Source organism: Dendropsophus ebraccatus, chromosome 6, assembly GCF_027789765.1.
Source record: "Dendropsophus ebraccatus isolate aDenEbr1 chromosome 6, aDenEbr1.pat, whole genome shotgun sequence".
Lineage (NCBI taxonomy): Eukaryota > Metazoa > Chordata > Amphibia > Anura > Hylidae > Dendropsophus > Dendropsophus ebraccatus.
In genome coordinates, this window is record NC_091459.1 from 50,325,320 (window position 1) to 50,344,336 (window position 19,017).

Sequence of the window (19,017 nt, forward strand, 5' to 3'; positions counted from 1 at the left end):
ACTCAAAACATAAAAAAGACCATTTCTATCTCAGATTGTCAGACATATACTGTATATTTGGTAAAACAAATCTGGCACAACCACTGTAAATGGTTAACCCGACTCCTTGAATGCATCCTTAATGTCTGTCATACATGTTGCAGAACAGGAATAATCCCCAGATCTTTGATCATGATGTGTTACTGCTCTCATTCCAGAAAAGTGGTGTATGTGCAGTTGAATTCCAGACTATTACATTTCCTAAATGTGCCCCAAACATTAGCCAAAACATTAAACTACCTGCCTAATATTGTAAAGGTCGCCTTTGGGACCACCAAAACTGCTCTGACCACAAGACCTCTGAAGATGACCTGTGGTACTGGCACCAGAGGTTCAGGACTTAGAGGACTCAAAAGATCTTCTGCTAAATGGGGTCTTCATGGATCAGAATATTTTTTTCCTGGACATCCCACAGATGCCAAAAGTGGTTATCCAGGATTATCCAAATACAGCTGCTTTCCTCTTAACAGTGCCACACCTGTCCTAAGGCAGTGCACAGAATTACAACTCGCTTTCATTCACTTTAACTATTTTTACTTTTTTGACAGGTGCTCTTTACACATTGATGGCCTGTCCTAAGCACAAGTTATAAATGTTAAGTCGTAAAACTGTCCCCTTGTACCATTTAGTGTGCATACTTGCATAATGGTCCTCCTGGTGCCCCCTGTGATCTTGAGAATGGGGACCCAAGTCTGCTGTTAGAATAAAGAGGCAGGTCCTGCATACACCTCACTGCTTTATTCATTTTTTATTGGAACATTCCGCAACTTCCATAGAAAACGAATGGAGCGGTGACACACACACAGAATTATCTGGTGTATAAGTGATAACTAAGAAAACCGCTTTAAACTACAGTAGGTTTGCAGTCATCTGTTTTGTATGGGTCATATCTGTTTCAATAAAACGATGTTGGAAGTCCTCTATGCAGAAGTTTACTAAGTTCTTACTGTATGTGCAGCACAGACCATGGTGTACTAATGCCTTAAAAAATAACAGACATAACATCAAAGGGGTATCCTAGTATATATGTGTATACATATACTGACTGACACACCTTCAGCAGTCTCCTCATTATCATCCCACACAGGATTACAATGACAGACAAATCAAAATATACTAGTCACAGGTTGTGATGGTCACAGCTCCCCTCCTCCCTCCTTCCTGCAGAAGAACCTTAGCACAGGTCACAGAGCATGCATAGAACAATATCCTATAGAAATCAGTGAGTCCTCTTCATTCCATGGCTATCAGTAGAAGCTTATGTAAGATGGTCATGGACGGAAAAAAAAGTTAGAATTTACAATCAGAATAAAAAATAGATTATAAAACAAGAAAATGTTTCATTATCTGTTTTAGTTAGTTAAAATCTATTACATTTAATGACCTGTCTTTTTTTAACCTGTGTACCTGGCCTGGTTCATATCTAAAGCTCCTGATCAGATGATGAAGTTGAAAATCAACCAATTACCAGCTAACTGATAACTCACAAAACTACTCATAAAAGACATATAAATGTTGTAACTTATAACCACTAAACGTCAGGATGCATGCACATGTGACATACCCCGTGTGTCTGCAGAGGTAACGGAGTGATACAGCGTTTTTCCCATTCGTTGGGACGTGGCTCAGGTGTAGACTCCATGAAAGTGCGCTTGAGCTCACTAATGCTAGCCTGATGTCTCAAAACCTCATCTTGTGATTTATCCAGATCCTATTAATGGGTTATTAAAATAAAATAAAAAAAAAAGAACAAAAATAAAAAACAAAAACACATAAAAACAAGACAGAACTTGACAAGAACTAAAATTAAATGAAAATCTAGCCTTAAAAAAGTTAAAAAGCGGTAAAGACAAAACGTTTGACCTGTTCGAATACAAATGTGTAGATTTAGAACAGCTCAATTTCCTGCTGACCAAATAGCATTAGGGGGAGGACTAGTGTAAAGTGATCCGTACTGTAATAGGAGCACCGGAATAGTAATTATTATTAATAATCATCCATTCACATAATCAGGGTTTTCTAAATTAAAATTACTGTCTATAATATTCTTGCAAAGAAATAAAGTATTCTGGTTGACTTCGTTAGGATTCCACTATGGGTTTAACATAAAGCAGATTATTGTACTAGTTTGGTACCAAATAATATGTAAATTTGAGTGGACAGATCAGGTCAGACATTTCTCTTTAAAAAATAAAAAAAAGTTAAGTCCTTATGAAAGTAAACTCTGACGTTCTATGGATGCATCCATTAACTTCCAGGTCAGAGCAAATCTTTGATGCTTGAAAATGGTCTTTAAGAAACAGCTTATTAGAAAAGCTGCATGAAGCAACATCAATGGTTAGTTTAGTTACGATAACTAAGATGTCACAGGGCACAAGTGACAGAACCACATTAAAACAATACTGGAGGTATTAAAACAGAACACATATGGGCTGATGGACACCATGGCAGTGTTTCAACTCGAAGTCTGCTAATGGAATTATTGGCTGTTAATACTCGCTTGAAACATGTGGTTTGCCAGTTAAAAGGTAGCCAATCACCACTATAAACACATATAACGTTGTTAGCAGAATCTAAGAGAGCCACTAAAGCGTTCTCTTACCATACTTTGTGTGCCGTCTTCCTAGGGGGTATATAGGAGAAAACTTCTGTTTTACTCCATCGTGCTGCAGGGAGAGAGGCTGTAACTAGTCATGGCTCTCTGCCTGTCAGCACTCTCTGCTGGGACAACTGAAAGATAAAGAGGTCTGTCAACCATCCCAGCAGAGCGTGGTCACAGGCAGAGAGCTGTGACTAATTACAGGTGGGCCCTTCCCAAATGACTAGTCGTGGCTCTCACCCTGCAGAGTGGGCTGGAATAAAACACTTTTACTCTATATACCCTAAGTATACCTTCACACACATCACAGCGGATTTTCTGCTGCGAATCCGCAGCTGATTTGGTCTAAATAACTGAACACAGCATCAAATCTGCACCATCAAATCTGCTGCAGATCCAGTGTGTGTGAAGGCACCCTCAGGGTGCATTCACACTACCAAATGCGGGTGGATAACCTGACACGGCCTCCACCACGCACATCTCCGCCTGTGCCATAGGCTCCATTCTATAGTCAGGTGGATTCTGCCATTTGCTCAAAGAATTAACAGGTCAATTCTTTGGGCGGATAGCGTAATCCGCCCGACCATAGAATGGAGTATATGGCATGGGCGATTCCGTATTCCGTAGAGTAAACGGATCTTTACAGAGGACAGCACATCAAGGTATGGTAAGAGAATGCTTTGGTGGCTCTATTAGTAGCTGCTAACAGCATTATATTCGTTATAATAGTGATTGGTTCCCTTTAAATCCAATAAAATGTGGTATTTAAATGCCATAGTACATCAGTATGTTTCCACCATTTTCTTGAAGACACCAACTTTGTAAAAGGGAACTGGCAGAACTTTACAAAGACCACCGGGAGAAGTCTACACCTGGAGTCACAGCATGCACTCTTCTCCCACCCACCGCTCATGCATTTCATGCACTGTGCCCTAAGCAGCAGCCTGCACATGTGACAGCATCACCCCTATAGCTGTGGTAGATCAGATGGATGGATTTAGCCTTCATACAAACCTCCAACATTAAATTGCTATGCCTCACATAAATATTTTCTCCTTGTATTCTCAAGGACTTGTTCTGTGAAATTGAAATTAAAGACGAAAAAAAAAAAAAAAATGAAGCCAAATAAACAAGCTCGGTATGAGTAATTGGATTGAAGACTTAAGCCGCAGACAAAAAAGCTGCTTTAGTCCTGTTCCACAGGTCATGGTCTGTGAAATGCCATGCTAATTTCATAAGGACAATAATCATTGTGTTGGAACAGGTCCAGAACTTGTCATGATCAATCCAATTAGAATACCAAAACTAAAAAGGGGCTTTTACCACACTACACGTTTAACCACATACACAGCATGGCATGGTTTGCAGGCAAAAATGTTCAAGAGCAGCATTCAACACCTGATGTACTGGAGTCTCATCCTCTTCTTTTTCCGGCTGGAGCAAAGCAAATAGAGTCACCAAAATTGATAAAAAGAATTATTAGCTTGAGCTAAAGGGAAAGTATAAAACATTCTGCAATAGTTTAGAATCTCCAATCTTTCACCTTCGCCCATTCCACCTTTAATCGTTTGCTGGTCACTAACCTGTGAACAAGGATGCACATACAGGGGCAGCAATATTTCTGCCCATTAATATTATATTTATATATATATATATATATATATATATATATATATATATATATATATATACACATATATACACACACACACTGTATATGGAAGCTCTAATTTTCAGCGAACCTGCAGCAAGAGGCTAGAGGCTAAGGTGGCATTCACACGATCTGCAAATACAGTCCGTGCACGGAAGATGTGCTACAGACCAGATTCACGGACCTCCAGGCATCATGTATCATTATGATGCCGGGAGCTCTGAATCAGTTTCAAATCTTCCAGTACTGCTGCGCGCCTGTGTCGCTACATTACCGCAAAGACTTGACGTTAAGGAGCTCCGTGCATCATATATCATTATGATGCCAGGAGGTCTGATAATCCGTTCTGTTGCCCCCCCATCCGTATATACGGAATGTGTGCATGGGATGCACACAGAATTGGGATCCTACGCCTGCACACTGCCTTTTCCCTTCCCTCTATCTACAGAATGTGTGCGCTATCCTCCGAAGAATCCCCTTAGCTCTCTGTAGACTGTCGATAAGCAAAATGGCAATGTTCTAAACTAATCTCTGTGTAGCTCTTTATGAGAATAACCTGAGCTCTGACATGTAAGAAATGAGAGTACACAAGTATGGACTTTTTTTTTTGGACTGAATCTAGCAACAAGCTAGATGGATCTAACTGTGCTGCACTATTAATGATATACATTTTTAATCTACATATTCCTTTTTTTTTATGTTAGTAAAGGTTTGGTGCACGGTGCAGTCGTCACTCCCCCCCTGGCTCCTGCAGCATGCCTGCTTATATATATTCATAATGGCCCTAAGCAGTGAGCGGTGGCAGATGGCAACTATGAATATTCATTAGGAGGTGTGTTGCAGAATCTGGAGGGCTACAGGACAACCCTATGGGTTGGATTTGCTGTGAATTTTTTTGTATTATTATTTACAACAAATCCACATAGAAATGCACAAGACAAATGCACACCAAATTGTTGATTGGTCATTTGGTACAAATTTGCCCCTGAAGTTTTTTTCTGTGCTTTATGCAAGAGCTAAAAGAAAATATCTATACATTTTAAAAACCCCATAAAATACAATACTTGTGGATGTTATTGCACCTAAAACTTTATGCAGCAAAAACATGGACATGCACTGCAAATCTATATCAGAATGGAGCATTTCTGAAGCTTGTGGAGAGGATGTGTAAGGGTATGTTCACACTGAGGAATAGGCGAGGTATTGAAGAGGAAAGTTTTCTGCTTGAACTTTCCTCTTCATCAGCCCTGGCGGAATAGCCGCAGAAAGCGGAAATTCAAAGCCTTAATGACTTCTATAGGATTTCTCTAGTGGAATATACATGTTAATTCTTTGGGTGGAGATTTTCCATGTGTAAATTCTGCCGTGTAAACAGAGCAGAAATCCCAGTGAACACAATGGGACATTGCTCTGTACATATTTTATGCGCAATTTCAAGCGCAATTGCGGATTTAGCTTGAAATTCCTCGCCTAATACTAAGTGTGAACATAGGTTCCCATTGGTTCCATTAAAGGGAACCAATCTTGAGGACTTAGGGTTCAGAGTTACAACAATGATTATATGAAGAATGCTGCAGCGTTTCCTACCGTATAAATTGCTTGTTTGGCTTTGCCTTTATTTCCCCAAAAATATAGTTATATTCCTTCCTGTGCTGTATGCTAATTAGAATCAACTAGTCATGCGAGCGGGGTCTCTTCCTTAACTTGTTACGTCTGCCGGGCTGTAATCACTCCCATCTGCACTGTAACCCCACCTCTCTGGGTGTGATTCACGGGCCAGGAACCTGCTACATCATTCAGAGGCAGGGTTATAGTGCGGAAAGGAGCGATTACGGCCCGGGAACTTTGACTAGTAGAGGTAGAGATGCCGCCCATATGACTTGTTGCTGCTGATTTGAATACAGCACGGGGAGGAATAAAACTACATTTTTATGGAAACAGAGGCAATGCAAACAAGCAATTTATACAGTAGAAAATGCTGCAGCATGCTTCATATTATCATAATTGGAACCTTAAATCCTCTCTTGTTCTCATGATAATTTCTTCTTTTTCTACAAGTACCAGCAAAAGATCTGTGTTTGGCTAAATCAGAAAACACAATGGTCAGTAGTCTGAAACTTAAAAGTAATAATACATTTTAATTGACTGAAAATCAATTAATGAAAACCAGACATTGCTTCGGAAATGTGGTTCAACAGAAAAGTTTTAAAAAACAAAACTGGACAAAACTGATGGTACCCTAAGCTAATATTTTTTTTATACACTATACAATATTCACCATATTATATTCACCATATTATATATTATATTCACCATATTATATATACAATATTCACTATACAATATTCACCATATTCAGTAAAACAGCCCTAAAACATGACTGTACCTCCGCCATGTTCTACAGTAGCTACATTGGGGGGAATTTATCAAAATGCGCCCGGGCATACGAGAATGAAGGTCCATTTCTTACTCTCCTACTTTGCATCACTGTCGTTAAATCTCCAGTTCAATTAATATGTAACTTAGGCAGGGTGATGCACTGGGGAAGGACTACTGGGACCGAACCGCCCCACCCGCCTCTTCACGAATACTGACTGACTATTTATGAGGAAGGGCAGGAGGAGGGGGCGAATCAAGGCAGGTTAGAGTCTTCTGACCTGCTGCTAATTTCCCTTTACTACTTTCTGTTGCAATGTCTGTTTTTTATCAGCCTCTTTTCAGTAAATTAAAATTTATTATTCCTGCGTCAGTTTAAGTTATTTCATTTACCACTGTGGGTTTTTCTTTCTTTACCAATACTTGTGTAACATAGTGGCTTCCAGACCACAAGGGAGAATTATCTTAAAAAAAAATTAATTCTCTAACATAACTGTTGATGGACTTCCAATTAAAGCAGAGCCAGTCTACAGAGACTCTAATAAACTGCCATCAATTCATTTAGTTTTGCAAAAGTCATTTCATTTTCCCAGTGTTCCGATTTCTTGAAGAAATCTGAAAAGAGACAGTCCGGAGTGTTCCTGTATGCTCAAAACTAGAGATGAGCAAATCTCAAGCACGCTTGGGTATGTCCAAACCGGAGCGTTCAGTGTTTAATTACCGGTGGCTGAAGTTAGATGTAGGGAGTCCTGGAAAACGTGGATGCAGCCTATGGCCGTATCTATGTTTCCAGGCAACCTTAGGGCCCTATTACATGGGACGATTATTGTGCGAAAAATCGTTACATCGTTCAAATTTAAACAATAATCGTTCTGTGTATTTCCAGACAATGATCGAAAAATCGTTTGTATGTTGTTATCGTCCATCGTTCGATGTAATTTCACATTTTAACTAATCGTTCAGTGTAACTGCATATTGTTCATTGTTTTGCTGGGATCAGATGGAGTAAACGATCATAGTAACAATCGCAACGATGATCGTAGTAACAACAATCGTTCTTTGTAATATGGTGAACGAATTCAGGTTAACGATAAGCAACCTCGTTTGCGATTGTTTATTGTTAATCGTTAAAAATCGCTCCGAGTAATAGGACCCTTAGGGTTACATCCAACTTCAGCTATGCTCTCTGGTTCGGACGGATTCAAGCGTGATTGAGATTCGCTCATCTCTACTTGAAACACATGGAAAACTGGACAACTTTTACAAGGCAAATTAAGCAGGCTTGGGAGAATCTTTAGTAGATTTGCTCAACTCTGCTTCTCTACAACGCTATTAAACTTTTCTGTTTGATATAAGTAAAATGTACATTGCAACTAAAAGAAGTTCCAATGGTCACTGGGTTCCTGCGGGTATTACTCCTTGGTCCTGTGTTGACACACAGATAATGCCTGGAAGTGAAGTGACCACTCAACCAATCGCTCAGTATAATTGGTCAGTGCTGAAACCAGTGTTTGGCTCAGCAGGCATTTCCAGGAAGTGGAGACCAGCAGGGACCAGTGAGCACTGGATCAGCAGCAGAAGATCAGGCAAGCAACTTTTTTTTTGGTGGGAAAAAAAATTATATTTTCCAATGTGCATGAATTTAAAAAAAAGATTCCATTTAAACGTATATATAGTATATACATTTTTTCCTAAGAAATACTCATGTGCACAAAACAACATACAGACGTGAAGACTAGGTGCAAGTGGCAGCTACAATAGTGTTACACACCTCTTCCCCTGCATTCTCATTCAGGTCAGGGTCATACAAAGAGCCCAATGGATTCGCCTTAGGCTCCAGGTAGCAAAGAGACAGAGCCAGAGGAAGGGAAAGAATCAATGAAAATGGGACAGACTGGGAGGCTGAGAGGAGCAGCACAAAGATGAGGACAAGAGATGGTATGAAGGAAGGAGAAGTAAGAGGAACATAGCGCTGCAGGCTTAATGGAAGGAAAGACACGCAAACTTCTGGGAGACTGGGGAAGCTAAGGTATCCATCCTCATCAAGCAACGAAAGGAACATTTTGCAAAAGCTGAATGAAAAGAAGCCACATTCTACTGCCTTGTACTTTAAGGACAGATGGCTATTGTAAACTGCTAAAGGGGAAAAATGGCTGCCTGCATCAGTGGTAGATTCCAAGACTTTGGAGAGCAACTCATTGTGGGTTGGTGTCATTTCACTGGCCGTGCACTCTTTGAAGTGTATGTCATCACCACTAGGGGAGATCTCATGTTGTTCCTCCACTGCATCATCTGAAATATCTGAAGGCAAGTCCATCTCAGGGATGGAAGGCAGGTTTGCTGAAATGGTATGACTGCAGTGAATGGGTGACTGTGACAATGGGTGACTGAGCTATTTCAACGACACCAGCAGCAAGCAGGTGGATATGGGTGTGTATTAAAATGCCATATTGTAGAAAATAAAAAGTGAAAAAATAAGTACGCAAAAGGAATAGAGAAAGAAAAAGATAGAAAAAAATGTTAGTAACAAATAAGTTTAAATTGATACAGAAAAGTGCAAATCAGAAAACAATCATTTCACTAAAGTGTAAAGGGAGATATGTACATACACATGCCACAATCTACTCTCACATAAAGCCCATGTGCCCCGTCACACAATTATAGGCTACAGTGGACCTCTAGTAACCTACGCTACTGCACACAATACAGCGCACCCTGCACCGACAGAGTCCTGGGCTGGAGGCAATAGCCTGCATTATTCATTTCAGTAAGACTGAATACAGTGATCTCTTCATCTGCACATAGAATTTGCATACAAAAGGACAAAAAGAGCATTTAACCAGGATTACACACATTGATGCAGGCAGGACAGAGGAAGGGGGTGTTAAATTCTGACAGGAGATTTATGTAGCCGCCATATCAATTTATCTATAATAATATTATAATCTTCTATTTTTAAATAGGTAAAAAAAGCTTTTAAATAAATGAATACTTGGAAAGAAATGTTAGAATATCTAGAACACACTCATTTTATGTGAATCACAGAGAAACCTATGGGCACATATTGAATGGGTTCAAAAAAGGCTTTTAGGCAAGGCAGCAGCAATGTCACTTGCAGTAGAAATCCACAGCTGAATGTTTGTTGTATGTATATTTACCATCTCAATGCAACTTAGGAATAGTGCCCCTCCAGGCATCAGACGTCAGGAGTAAAAGGAAAAAGTGCACACCAGGTAACCATACAAGGCAAGGTCCAGCCAGTACTGTTTACAGGACTTATTAAGGGTGCGTTTACACAAACAGGATCTGCAGCAGATTTGAAGTTGCAGATTTTCTTTAATTCTAATCAGGGCCATCAAAATCTGCTGAGGATCTGCTACAGGGCTGATCTGAGCGGGACCGAAGCCGGCAGCCTCACTGCAGCCGCGCGGCCGAGCAGGTACTGTATGCTTTCGGCGGCGGGCTGCAGGATGCGGCCGGGGATGGGAGGATGGGGGGATGGGGGGATGCGGCCGGGGATGGAGGGAATGCCGCCGGGGATGGGAGGAGGGGGGATGCGGGCTGCTGGATGCGGCCGGGGATGTGAGGATGGGGGGATGCGGCTGGTGATGGGGGATGCGGTGGGGCTGTGGACAGCGGGGGGTTAAAGCACATATTCACAGCGGGATGTCAATCCCGCTGCGAGTATGTGCTATCATAGGGGTGAATTGATACTGGATCCGCACCTGATCTCGCTGCGAATTCGCAGAAGTGAGATCTGCTGCGGATCCGGTAGGTGTGAAGGCACCCTAAAGGGGTATTTCACTGAGGTAAAATACATGTTGAATCATCGGGAGTCATCCAGGGGGTCCTGGAGACTAACAATTCCTTCTAAACATGTTATTACCTTTTCAGTTTCTTTCCCCTAGTTCTGAGCTGCTGCTTTCTGTTGAAGACACAGAAAACGGTGTGTGAGTTCTCTCCATCTCCGCCTCCCTTCTGAAACGGCTCATTTAAAAAGGGTCCCAGGGACACTGTTTATATGAGGTGTCTCGGAAGGGGGAGATGGAGACAACAGCTCACACACAGTTTTCTGTGTCTTCAGCAGAAAGCAGCAGCTCAGAACTGGTGGAATTCAACATGCATTTTATCTGAGCGTAATATCCCCTTACATTTTTTAGGAACAGTGAATGATTCTTGCTAGTTGTAGAATGGTAAAATATGCCAGGAGGGACCCTTTTTAAACACAGCATGTAATGGAACTGAGCAATGAGAGATGTCATTAGCTGTTTGCTGGCGACAAAATAAATACTCGTTTATACGTACATTCTGTATGAATTTTGTAAACCAACTTATAACAGTGGCAAAAGTATAGTAGTATCGAAAAATAATAAAAGAGATTAATCTTTATAAAAGATATTGAGAGTGCAACTAAACAATTATTCAAGATGCATATTATATTATGAACAATGCAACAAACATGAGAAGCAAAGTTACCACGCAGTAAACATGCTACAAACACCCACAATGCCAAACAGTTATAGTAACAAATAGCACAACATCAAGTATATTGTGTTGGTCATTTATACCCTTACCTTTGTATCATTAGGGAATACAGATGGAGTACTGGGTGTTGATACTCCATCTTCTCGTGTTGCAGCCTCTGGTCCAGACACTATGCCATCAACAGCAGTGCCTCCACCAGGAGACTCCTTCAGAAGGCTCTGATCGGTGATACTTCCAATTGGAGCTGTGAGAAAACAATTTACATTATAAGTGTGGTGTATTATTTAGTAAGGGGATTTTGCAGTAATCTGTGAATTACCAATGACTGTGTGTCTCAGGCATGCCACTTGTTCCATGCAACATAACATAGAGCCATGGGTGTCATATCACATATATTATAACTTGCATAAACTAGTATATGTTGTAAGTGAACACAAGTTCGCGATAAGACACAGTATCATAGCAGCTGTACAACAATGATAATAACAATATACTGTACATGTACACAAATTAAATATGTTTAATCCATCCCTTCGAGTCAGCCATAGGGCTTCATACCCTTCTACTGCTGCTGCCCCGTGCAGTAGGAATGTATATAAAATGTTCCTGGTTTGGAGGGGTTTTATTGTTTGTGGGGCTGCTTTAATATGAACAGTTCTACACACGTGCCAGGAGTCAGGCATAATGACGGGCAGCCACAATCACACAAACGCTGTAATCTGTAGTGATCTCTGTTTAAGGGATTCAGTGACAAAAGACGTACCTGCCACTAACTGATTGGGACCCCCTCAGCACGACTGTGGGGGTCCCAATCAAGTTTCCTTGAAAGACGAAGGAAGAATACTTACCCCTGTCCTGATCGGCATCTAGAGCCAGCCTTAGGCAGATTCTACATGACGAGCGCCACCAACACTGATCAATGCTATGCACAGGCATAGCATTGATCAGCATATGCAATCTAATGATTACTTGTAATAGACCCCTAGGGGGACTTAAAAAGTTTTTAAAAAGTATTTAAAAACAAAACCTCTCCCACAGTAAAAGTTTAAATCACTTACTTTTCCATTTTACAAATAAATAGTATGTAAAAATAAAAATAAACATATTTGGTATCAAAGGATGCTTAAACTATTAAAATATATTGTTCACATGTGGTGAACAGCGTCAATGAAAAGACCAAGCTTGCTGATTTTTTAAATTATATATATCAGAAAATTTTTGCAATAAAATATTGAAAAAAAAAAAAAAAAAGTTCCCATTTACACCAATTTGATACCAATAAAAACTATAGATGGCGGTAAAAAAAAAGCCCCCCCCCCCCCCATACAGGCCTATAGGTGGAAAAATAAAACAGTTATGGCACTGTATTGTGACCTGGACAGCCGTGCACTAATGACCTTTGGTCATAAAGGGGTAAAAAGGCCAACCAAAACTGCTCACATATTATAAAGGCAGTGCTGTAAACATTGACTTATAGTAAAAGAAAAATGAGGTAAAGGTTATTGACAAGTAACATCCAGCAGGAGGCACCAAAGTACACATATTCAGAGAGATTCCACACAGCAGATTATGTAATACATTACAGCAAGTTTTCATGTCATGGAATAGGAGGTTACATTTGCTGAAACTATCCTAAGATACTAAGGCAACAAGAACAAGCAGAATCCATGTGGGTGAGATTGACACCAGTACAGGAGCTCGGCCAGCTAGCAGAATCAGGGGGCCTCAAAAAGAACCATTCACATTTTACTGCCCTACAACAGAATTGAAAATGGAAGGATGTGATTGTTAGAGACAACACAGGCTTTCTTATAAAGGTTTTATGCCCTATATATATAATATATTAAAGCCTTATAGTGTGGCCACTTCTGTCCAGATATGGCTTGATATTTCCTCGGCAAAGGTAAGAAAATTAAAGATAAGATGTGCTTAGCTGCTCTGAGGTCACATGTCCCTATGATAACACTAAGCTGCCCATGAGTCCAAGAAGAGTTCACAGGAGGACACAGAGAGGCCTCCCTGACTGAAGCTGCATGTCCTGATTTGACTTGATGGAAGAAGATCTGGAAAGAAGCACTAAAACTTTAATATAGAGTTTTTCATTAGCATAAAAAATGCACACTAAGAAGCTAGTTTGTATGTCGATTGGTATTAGCAAAATAACATTTATTAGCAAAGAATTCCTTTGAGAATGATACCGTATACTTAAACAACTCCTACCACTAAAAAGTACGAGTGCAAAATGTCACATCTATATAAAAATCAACCTAATAGACTGGTTACTATGGCAACAGGGCATTTCATCTTATCCTAAAACTGTAAAAAAAAAAAAAGTTTAATATTCCACAGTGATACGCATACAAAAATTTGTCTCACAAAAACAGTGTGTATCAGTACTTCAAAGCAAAGATTTAGAAACCCTCCATTAAACTGAGCCCTGGGTCACCCAAATAGGCCCAGCAATTGGATGATTGCTTAGTTTTAGCCCCATTCATCAGCCGCACATCTCACGTGTAGCTGATGAATGACAGAATGGCCAGGGGATGCAGAAATTGACTGTGCGGTCCTGCTGACCCTACACCAGGCCGTGTATGAGGCCAATTGGAGATAATCGCTAATGTCTACTGTGTAACAGGTCAGCTAAGATTCTACAATGAGGTGATGGCCACACATACAATGATCAGATCACTGAGCAGAGTGCACATACTGAGGGGGCAGTTACTGCATTTAGGATGTTGCTAGTAAAACCATGAATAATATAGTATCGGCATTGAAATTTTACCTCCATCAAGACTCCTGGACACACGTTTGCTAGATGTCCGTTCAAAGTAAGGGGCAGGTCTGTCTATCCTTGTGCTTGCTTCTCGAGTCTGTGCCTGTGTGCGACCACTGTACCGAAACTTAGATCCCAGAGTCAAGAACCTTGCTTTTGGTGGCTGTTCAGGAGATGAAAGCCTGGAAGGAATTTCAATGTAAAACAATAGGAACATCATCAGAGAACGTCTTTCCAGAAAAATACATCAAGGCAGTGGGCTGTACCCGGAGCACAGCAGGACTCCAGTCTGGAGCAACCAGAGCTAGGCTTCATCTCTTACACTGCTCTAGAAATATAAAGCTATACATTGGAGGCTGAGTGTCCTTGTGTTGTGGGGTTACTGTGGAAAAAAACAAAAACGTGCATGTGAAACACTAAGATACCTATACTAGACTGGTCACGTTGTATCATCTGTAGTGTTTAAAAATGTAAATATCTAAAAGTATTGTAGAGGAGATTTAGATGATATGTTGACATATACACTACATGACCAAATGAATGTAGACATCTGAGCATCACACACATATATAAGCTTGTTGGAGAAAGGGGGGGTTATCCAGGTTTCTAAAAACGTGGCCGATTGCTTTTAAAAACAGCGCCACTCTTGTCCTCAATCCAGGTGTGGTATTGCTACTCAGATCCATGGAACAGCATAGAGGTAGGTTGTAATACCACACAAATGTTTGTTTTTTTTTATCTTAGGGAATCCCTTTACTGGAATTGGGCTCCTTTTAGTGGCTTTAGCTGCTGCTACTCTTCTGGGAGGGAACACTATAAAGATTGTTCTGGTAGAAATGGGTGTGCAGCAAAAAAACATCTGTTCGTTAGACACTGCAACTAGACTTTTCCAACTTTTTCATTCTAGTTAATGGGGTTGAGGTCAGGGCTCTGTGTGGGCCAGTCAAGTTTTTTCACAATACTCATTCAACCATGCCTTTATAGCCTTGCCTGGTGCACTGGGGTACAGTCGTGCCGGAACAGAAAATGACACCTGTCTGCAACTACAAGGAGTGGACTTTATTTCGATCCCAGGAGTTTAACCCTGTGCATGCCACAATCAATATTGATCACAGCATGCACAGTGTAACACCTGCAGGAAAAAACGGGAGTGTCCATTGGTTGCTGTGGCCGCCGGAGGGTTATACTTACCTTCCATGGCTATCGCAGTCTCTCTGCTGATTGAGTCTGCCTCAGGCACACTAAATCATCAGAGTGGCAATATAACTGATCAATGCTATGTATAAGCATAGCATTGACCAGTATATGCTAAGCATATTCTATGTAATGATTACATATTATAGGCCCCTAAAGGGACTTGGAAAGTGTAAAAAAAGTTAATTAAGTACAAAAAATCCTCCCTATAAAATTTTTTAATCATACCCCTTTCCCCAGTTTTCAAAAAAAAAGAAAAAAAAAACAAAAACCCATGTTAAATTTCACCATGTGCGGAATTGTCTGAATTATTATAATAAACCATTATTGATCCCGTACGGTGAATCCCGTACAGAATTGCATATTTTTGGTTATATTATCTATCAGATAATATGGAATAGAAACTAATAAAATGTCCCATGCACCCAATTATGGTGCCATTAAAAAGTACAGATAATAATAAGCCCTCATATGTCTCCGTAGACTAAACAATGACAAGGTTACAGAAGTCAGAACATGACATTTTATGATAAAATAGGGAATTGTCAGACCTCAGCTTGAAGGTCACATATTCATGAACAATACCTATAGAATGTATGATGCTCCACACAGACTTTCCACAGTCTTTTAGCAGAACGGTGGTTTGGCAGCTTGAACCCAATGGTGCTCTCAAACTGTTCCAGCTGGAAGACATTCACAAAGATAAAACATATAAAAGCAGCATTAAACATAGCAACAGAGCCAGAAAAGTAGGCAAACAGCAGTGAAAGTGAATCTATAATCAGTATCATGTATACTTACTCACTTGCACAATCTTGTAGCCCATGACACCTTGATTCCAATGCAGATTCCAATGCACCATTTAATCTGTCCAGCAGCTCATCAAAGAGCTCCCTCTATCTGAATATCCATGCTGTCCCTCTCAATGACGTAGATGCAACTAGCGCTAAAGTCATACATGTGTGCAGTACAAGCCTGCGAGGGCTGAGCAGAAGTCATTAGTACACAAGACATCTGGGCCAGCCGCAGCTACATCACTGAGAGGGACGGCATGAACATTCAAAAAGCCATTCTTTAGAAAGCTGTCAGGTGGCCGAGTGGTGCACTTGGGGTCTCAGGACCGACCCAGATACACCAAAGTAGGTAATTTGCATACTGACTAGCCCACCGGAGGATTCTCCTGTGGGCCCCCAGCCCGGCACCTGCAGACGCACACACACTGACTCCGGTGGGCCATTCCGACACTGTACAAGACCATATATGACACGGATGAAACATTCCTATTAAGACATTTTTCTGGTAAAAGTATTAAAAAAGTATTAAATCATCTATTTTCCATCAAAACCAGGAAATGTGTACAAACCCTTATTGTTTAAGACTGGTGGTATTTCATAGCTGACATACATTTCAGCAGTCTATGAAGTCTGCTGCCCACACATAAACAGTAAGGGTACTATTACACGGAACGATAATCGGCCGAATCGGCCCGATTCGGCCGATTATCGTTCCGTGTACTAAAGACAACGATCAGCCAATGATGATGTCATCGGCTGATCGTTGATATAAGTTCAGACCTATAATCGTTGGGCGGCGACCGTGCACCGCTACGTGCAATAGCGGTGCGCGGCCGACGCTGACGATTAGCAAAGAAGAATACATACCTAATCCATGGTCCAGGGTTCCTCTTCCTCAGAGCTTCTTACCGGGTCCCGTGCGCTCCGGCTTCTCAGCGGCCTGTGTCAGCTGACAGGCCCCTCGGCCAATCACAGGCAGGAACCGCCGCAGCCAGTGATTGGCCGAGCGGCCTGTCAGCAGAGACAAGCCGCTGTGAAGCTGAAGTGCGCGGAGAAGTTAAGAAGAAGAGGAACCCTGGACCATGGATTAGGTATGTATACAGTTTAAACAAAGGCTGCAAGGACATCGGTAACGATGTCCCTGCAGCCCTTGTTTAACGATTATCGGCCTGTGTAATAGGCCAAGTAAACGAGCAACGATCTAGCAGATCGCTGCTCGTTTACAGGTATTATCGGGCCCCCATCGGCCCGTGTAATACCACCCTAAGTGTCCTTCATACATTGGCTCTGAAAACATCAGCTTTAAAAAGGGGTAAAACTGTCTGCAAGAAACCATCTCTGTATCTACACAAGGTGGCTGACTGTATTAATGGCATAATGTTATCACAAAAGATAACCGCTGCCCGAGGTGATATTGTAGCCGCATTTGAGAAAACACAGTCCCTGTGGTATAATTCTGCTCATGTTGGGGACATTTCTTACTATATCACTATCTGATTGGCGCTGTGTATTTTTCTACAATCTCCATCACTGTATCAAGTATGTTTGTCGTAGCAGACTGTACTTTGACGCAGAGCTTGTTTCTGTACGTGTTATACTACTGCTGATACTTTCATCAGTGGCCCATAAGACATGTATCTTGCTATAATTTGCATTTTCAATAAAATAGATATGTTTTTTTGACATTTAAAAAAAAGAGTAAATATATTTTCCTCTATGAAAACGTAAATTAGTGATGAGCAAACCTCAAGCATGCTCAAGCCCATCCGAACCCGATCGTTCAGCATTTGATTAGCGGCGGCTGCTGAACTTGGATAAAGCTCTAAGGTTGTCTGGAAAACATGGATACAGCCAATGACTATATCCATGATTTCCACATAGCCTTAGGGCTTTATCCAACTTCAGCAGCCACCGCTAATCAAATGCAGAACGATCGGGTTCGGATGGACTCGAGCATGCTAGAGTTTCGCTCATCTCTAGTAACCATCTAACACCTAGAGGCCTAAGAAAATGGATTAGGAAAAGAACAAACAATGGCAAATAAATTAGGGGCTTGTTGGTGGAAAAACTTCTGTTTCTTGGAAGTAAATCAATCTTCCATATGACCCTAAATAATATGACACTCCTCTGTTCTAGGGAGTGTGCAGGCATTTTCATTGTTTTTATGGATGTTAATACTCTGACCATTTTCATAGGATACCTGCTAAGGGCTTGGTCAATCTGCTGACATATGAGAGTTGCATTATATGTTGATTTCTAGGCCTTTTCCTAGCAGACCACCAGATCATAGCATATAACAAGGGGGTTGACATTTAAACATTAAACCTAAACTTTTCTATCAAGATCATGTCCAGGTGTAGACAAGGATAGGGACAATAAAAAAAGATATAGAATTTTTGTATGAAGGGAGCATTTGGTGCAACTTTTTGAACACCACAATCTGTAAATATCCGGGTCGTGGAGTCAATAAAAGGTAGAATTAGGTGCAGAAAAGGAATAAGATGAGCTACTGCCATTGTTTCACTCTTCTGCTGGAGGGGGGGAAAAAAAAAAAAAGACAATTGTACAGCAAGTATGCTCTCGGATTGATTTTTTTCTCGCCTGGGTGATCTGATACTGTGCCTCACACCCCATCTCTTGTCTCTGCAGACCGTCAGCCTTCTCAACTGCCCCCCCTCCTCCTCCTGCTCTGCATCTGTCCTAGTGTGAAAGCAAAATATACCTCAAAGAGATACTAGGTCTCCTTAAGGAGAGTCCTCCATAAAGAGGTGTGAAGACTTAAAGGCCATTTCTGCTCTACTGGGAATTCTGGGAAGACAGAATATACAAAATAGTTCTCACACCACTAAGGCAAAGTGGTGTCCCTTCATTGTTTGGCTTGGCATATATCCCCAGTCAATGTTCTGAGGTCTTATTAACACTGCACAAAAAGTTGCCCATGACTGCACATCTGCAATCACGGACAATTTTAGGACTCGTTCATTGGTATTAGGCTATTTCATAGGATCTGGCACAGATTCCCCAATAGGAGACTATGGGATCTGTGTTTTTCATGGATTCCACATTCGGGAATACATAAAAAACACGGATGTGATGTTCAATCTAA

General features: G+C 41.0%; 1 protein-coding gene across 8 annotated transcripts in view; it reads right to left on the minus strand.

Annotated features, from left to right (window-relative positions):
- The window catches only part of EPB41L2 (erythrocyte membrane protein band 4.1 like 2), a 160,143-nt gene that overhangs the window by 17,295 nt on the left and 123,831 nt on the right, over positions 1-19,017 (minus strand). For 6 of the 8 annotated variants that reach the window (XM_069974962.1, XM_069974956.1, XM_069974954.1 and 3 more), the window contains 5 exons: positions 15,703-15,800; positions 13,933-14,105; positions 11,240-11,394; positions 3,653-3,715; positions 1,604-1,750 (listed from right to left, as the gene is read on the minus strand). In XM_069974962.1, the coding sequence (XP_069831063.1) occupies positions 1,604-1,750; positions 3,653-3,715; positions 11,240-11,394; positions 13,933-14,105; positions 15,703-15,800 (636 nt within the window). The remainder of the gene's footprint in view (positions 1-1,603; positions 1,751-3,652; positions 3,716-11,239; positions 11,395-13,932; positions 14,106-15,702; positions 15,801-19,017) is intronic. The other 2 variants (XM_069974958.1, XM_069974961.1) reach the window with 2 other exon arrangements.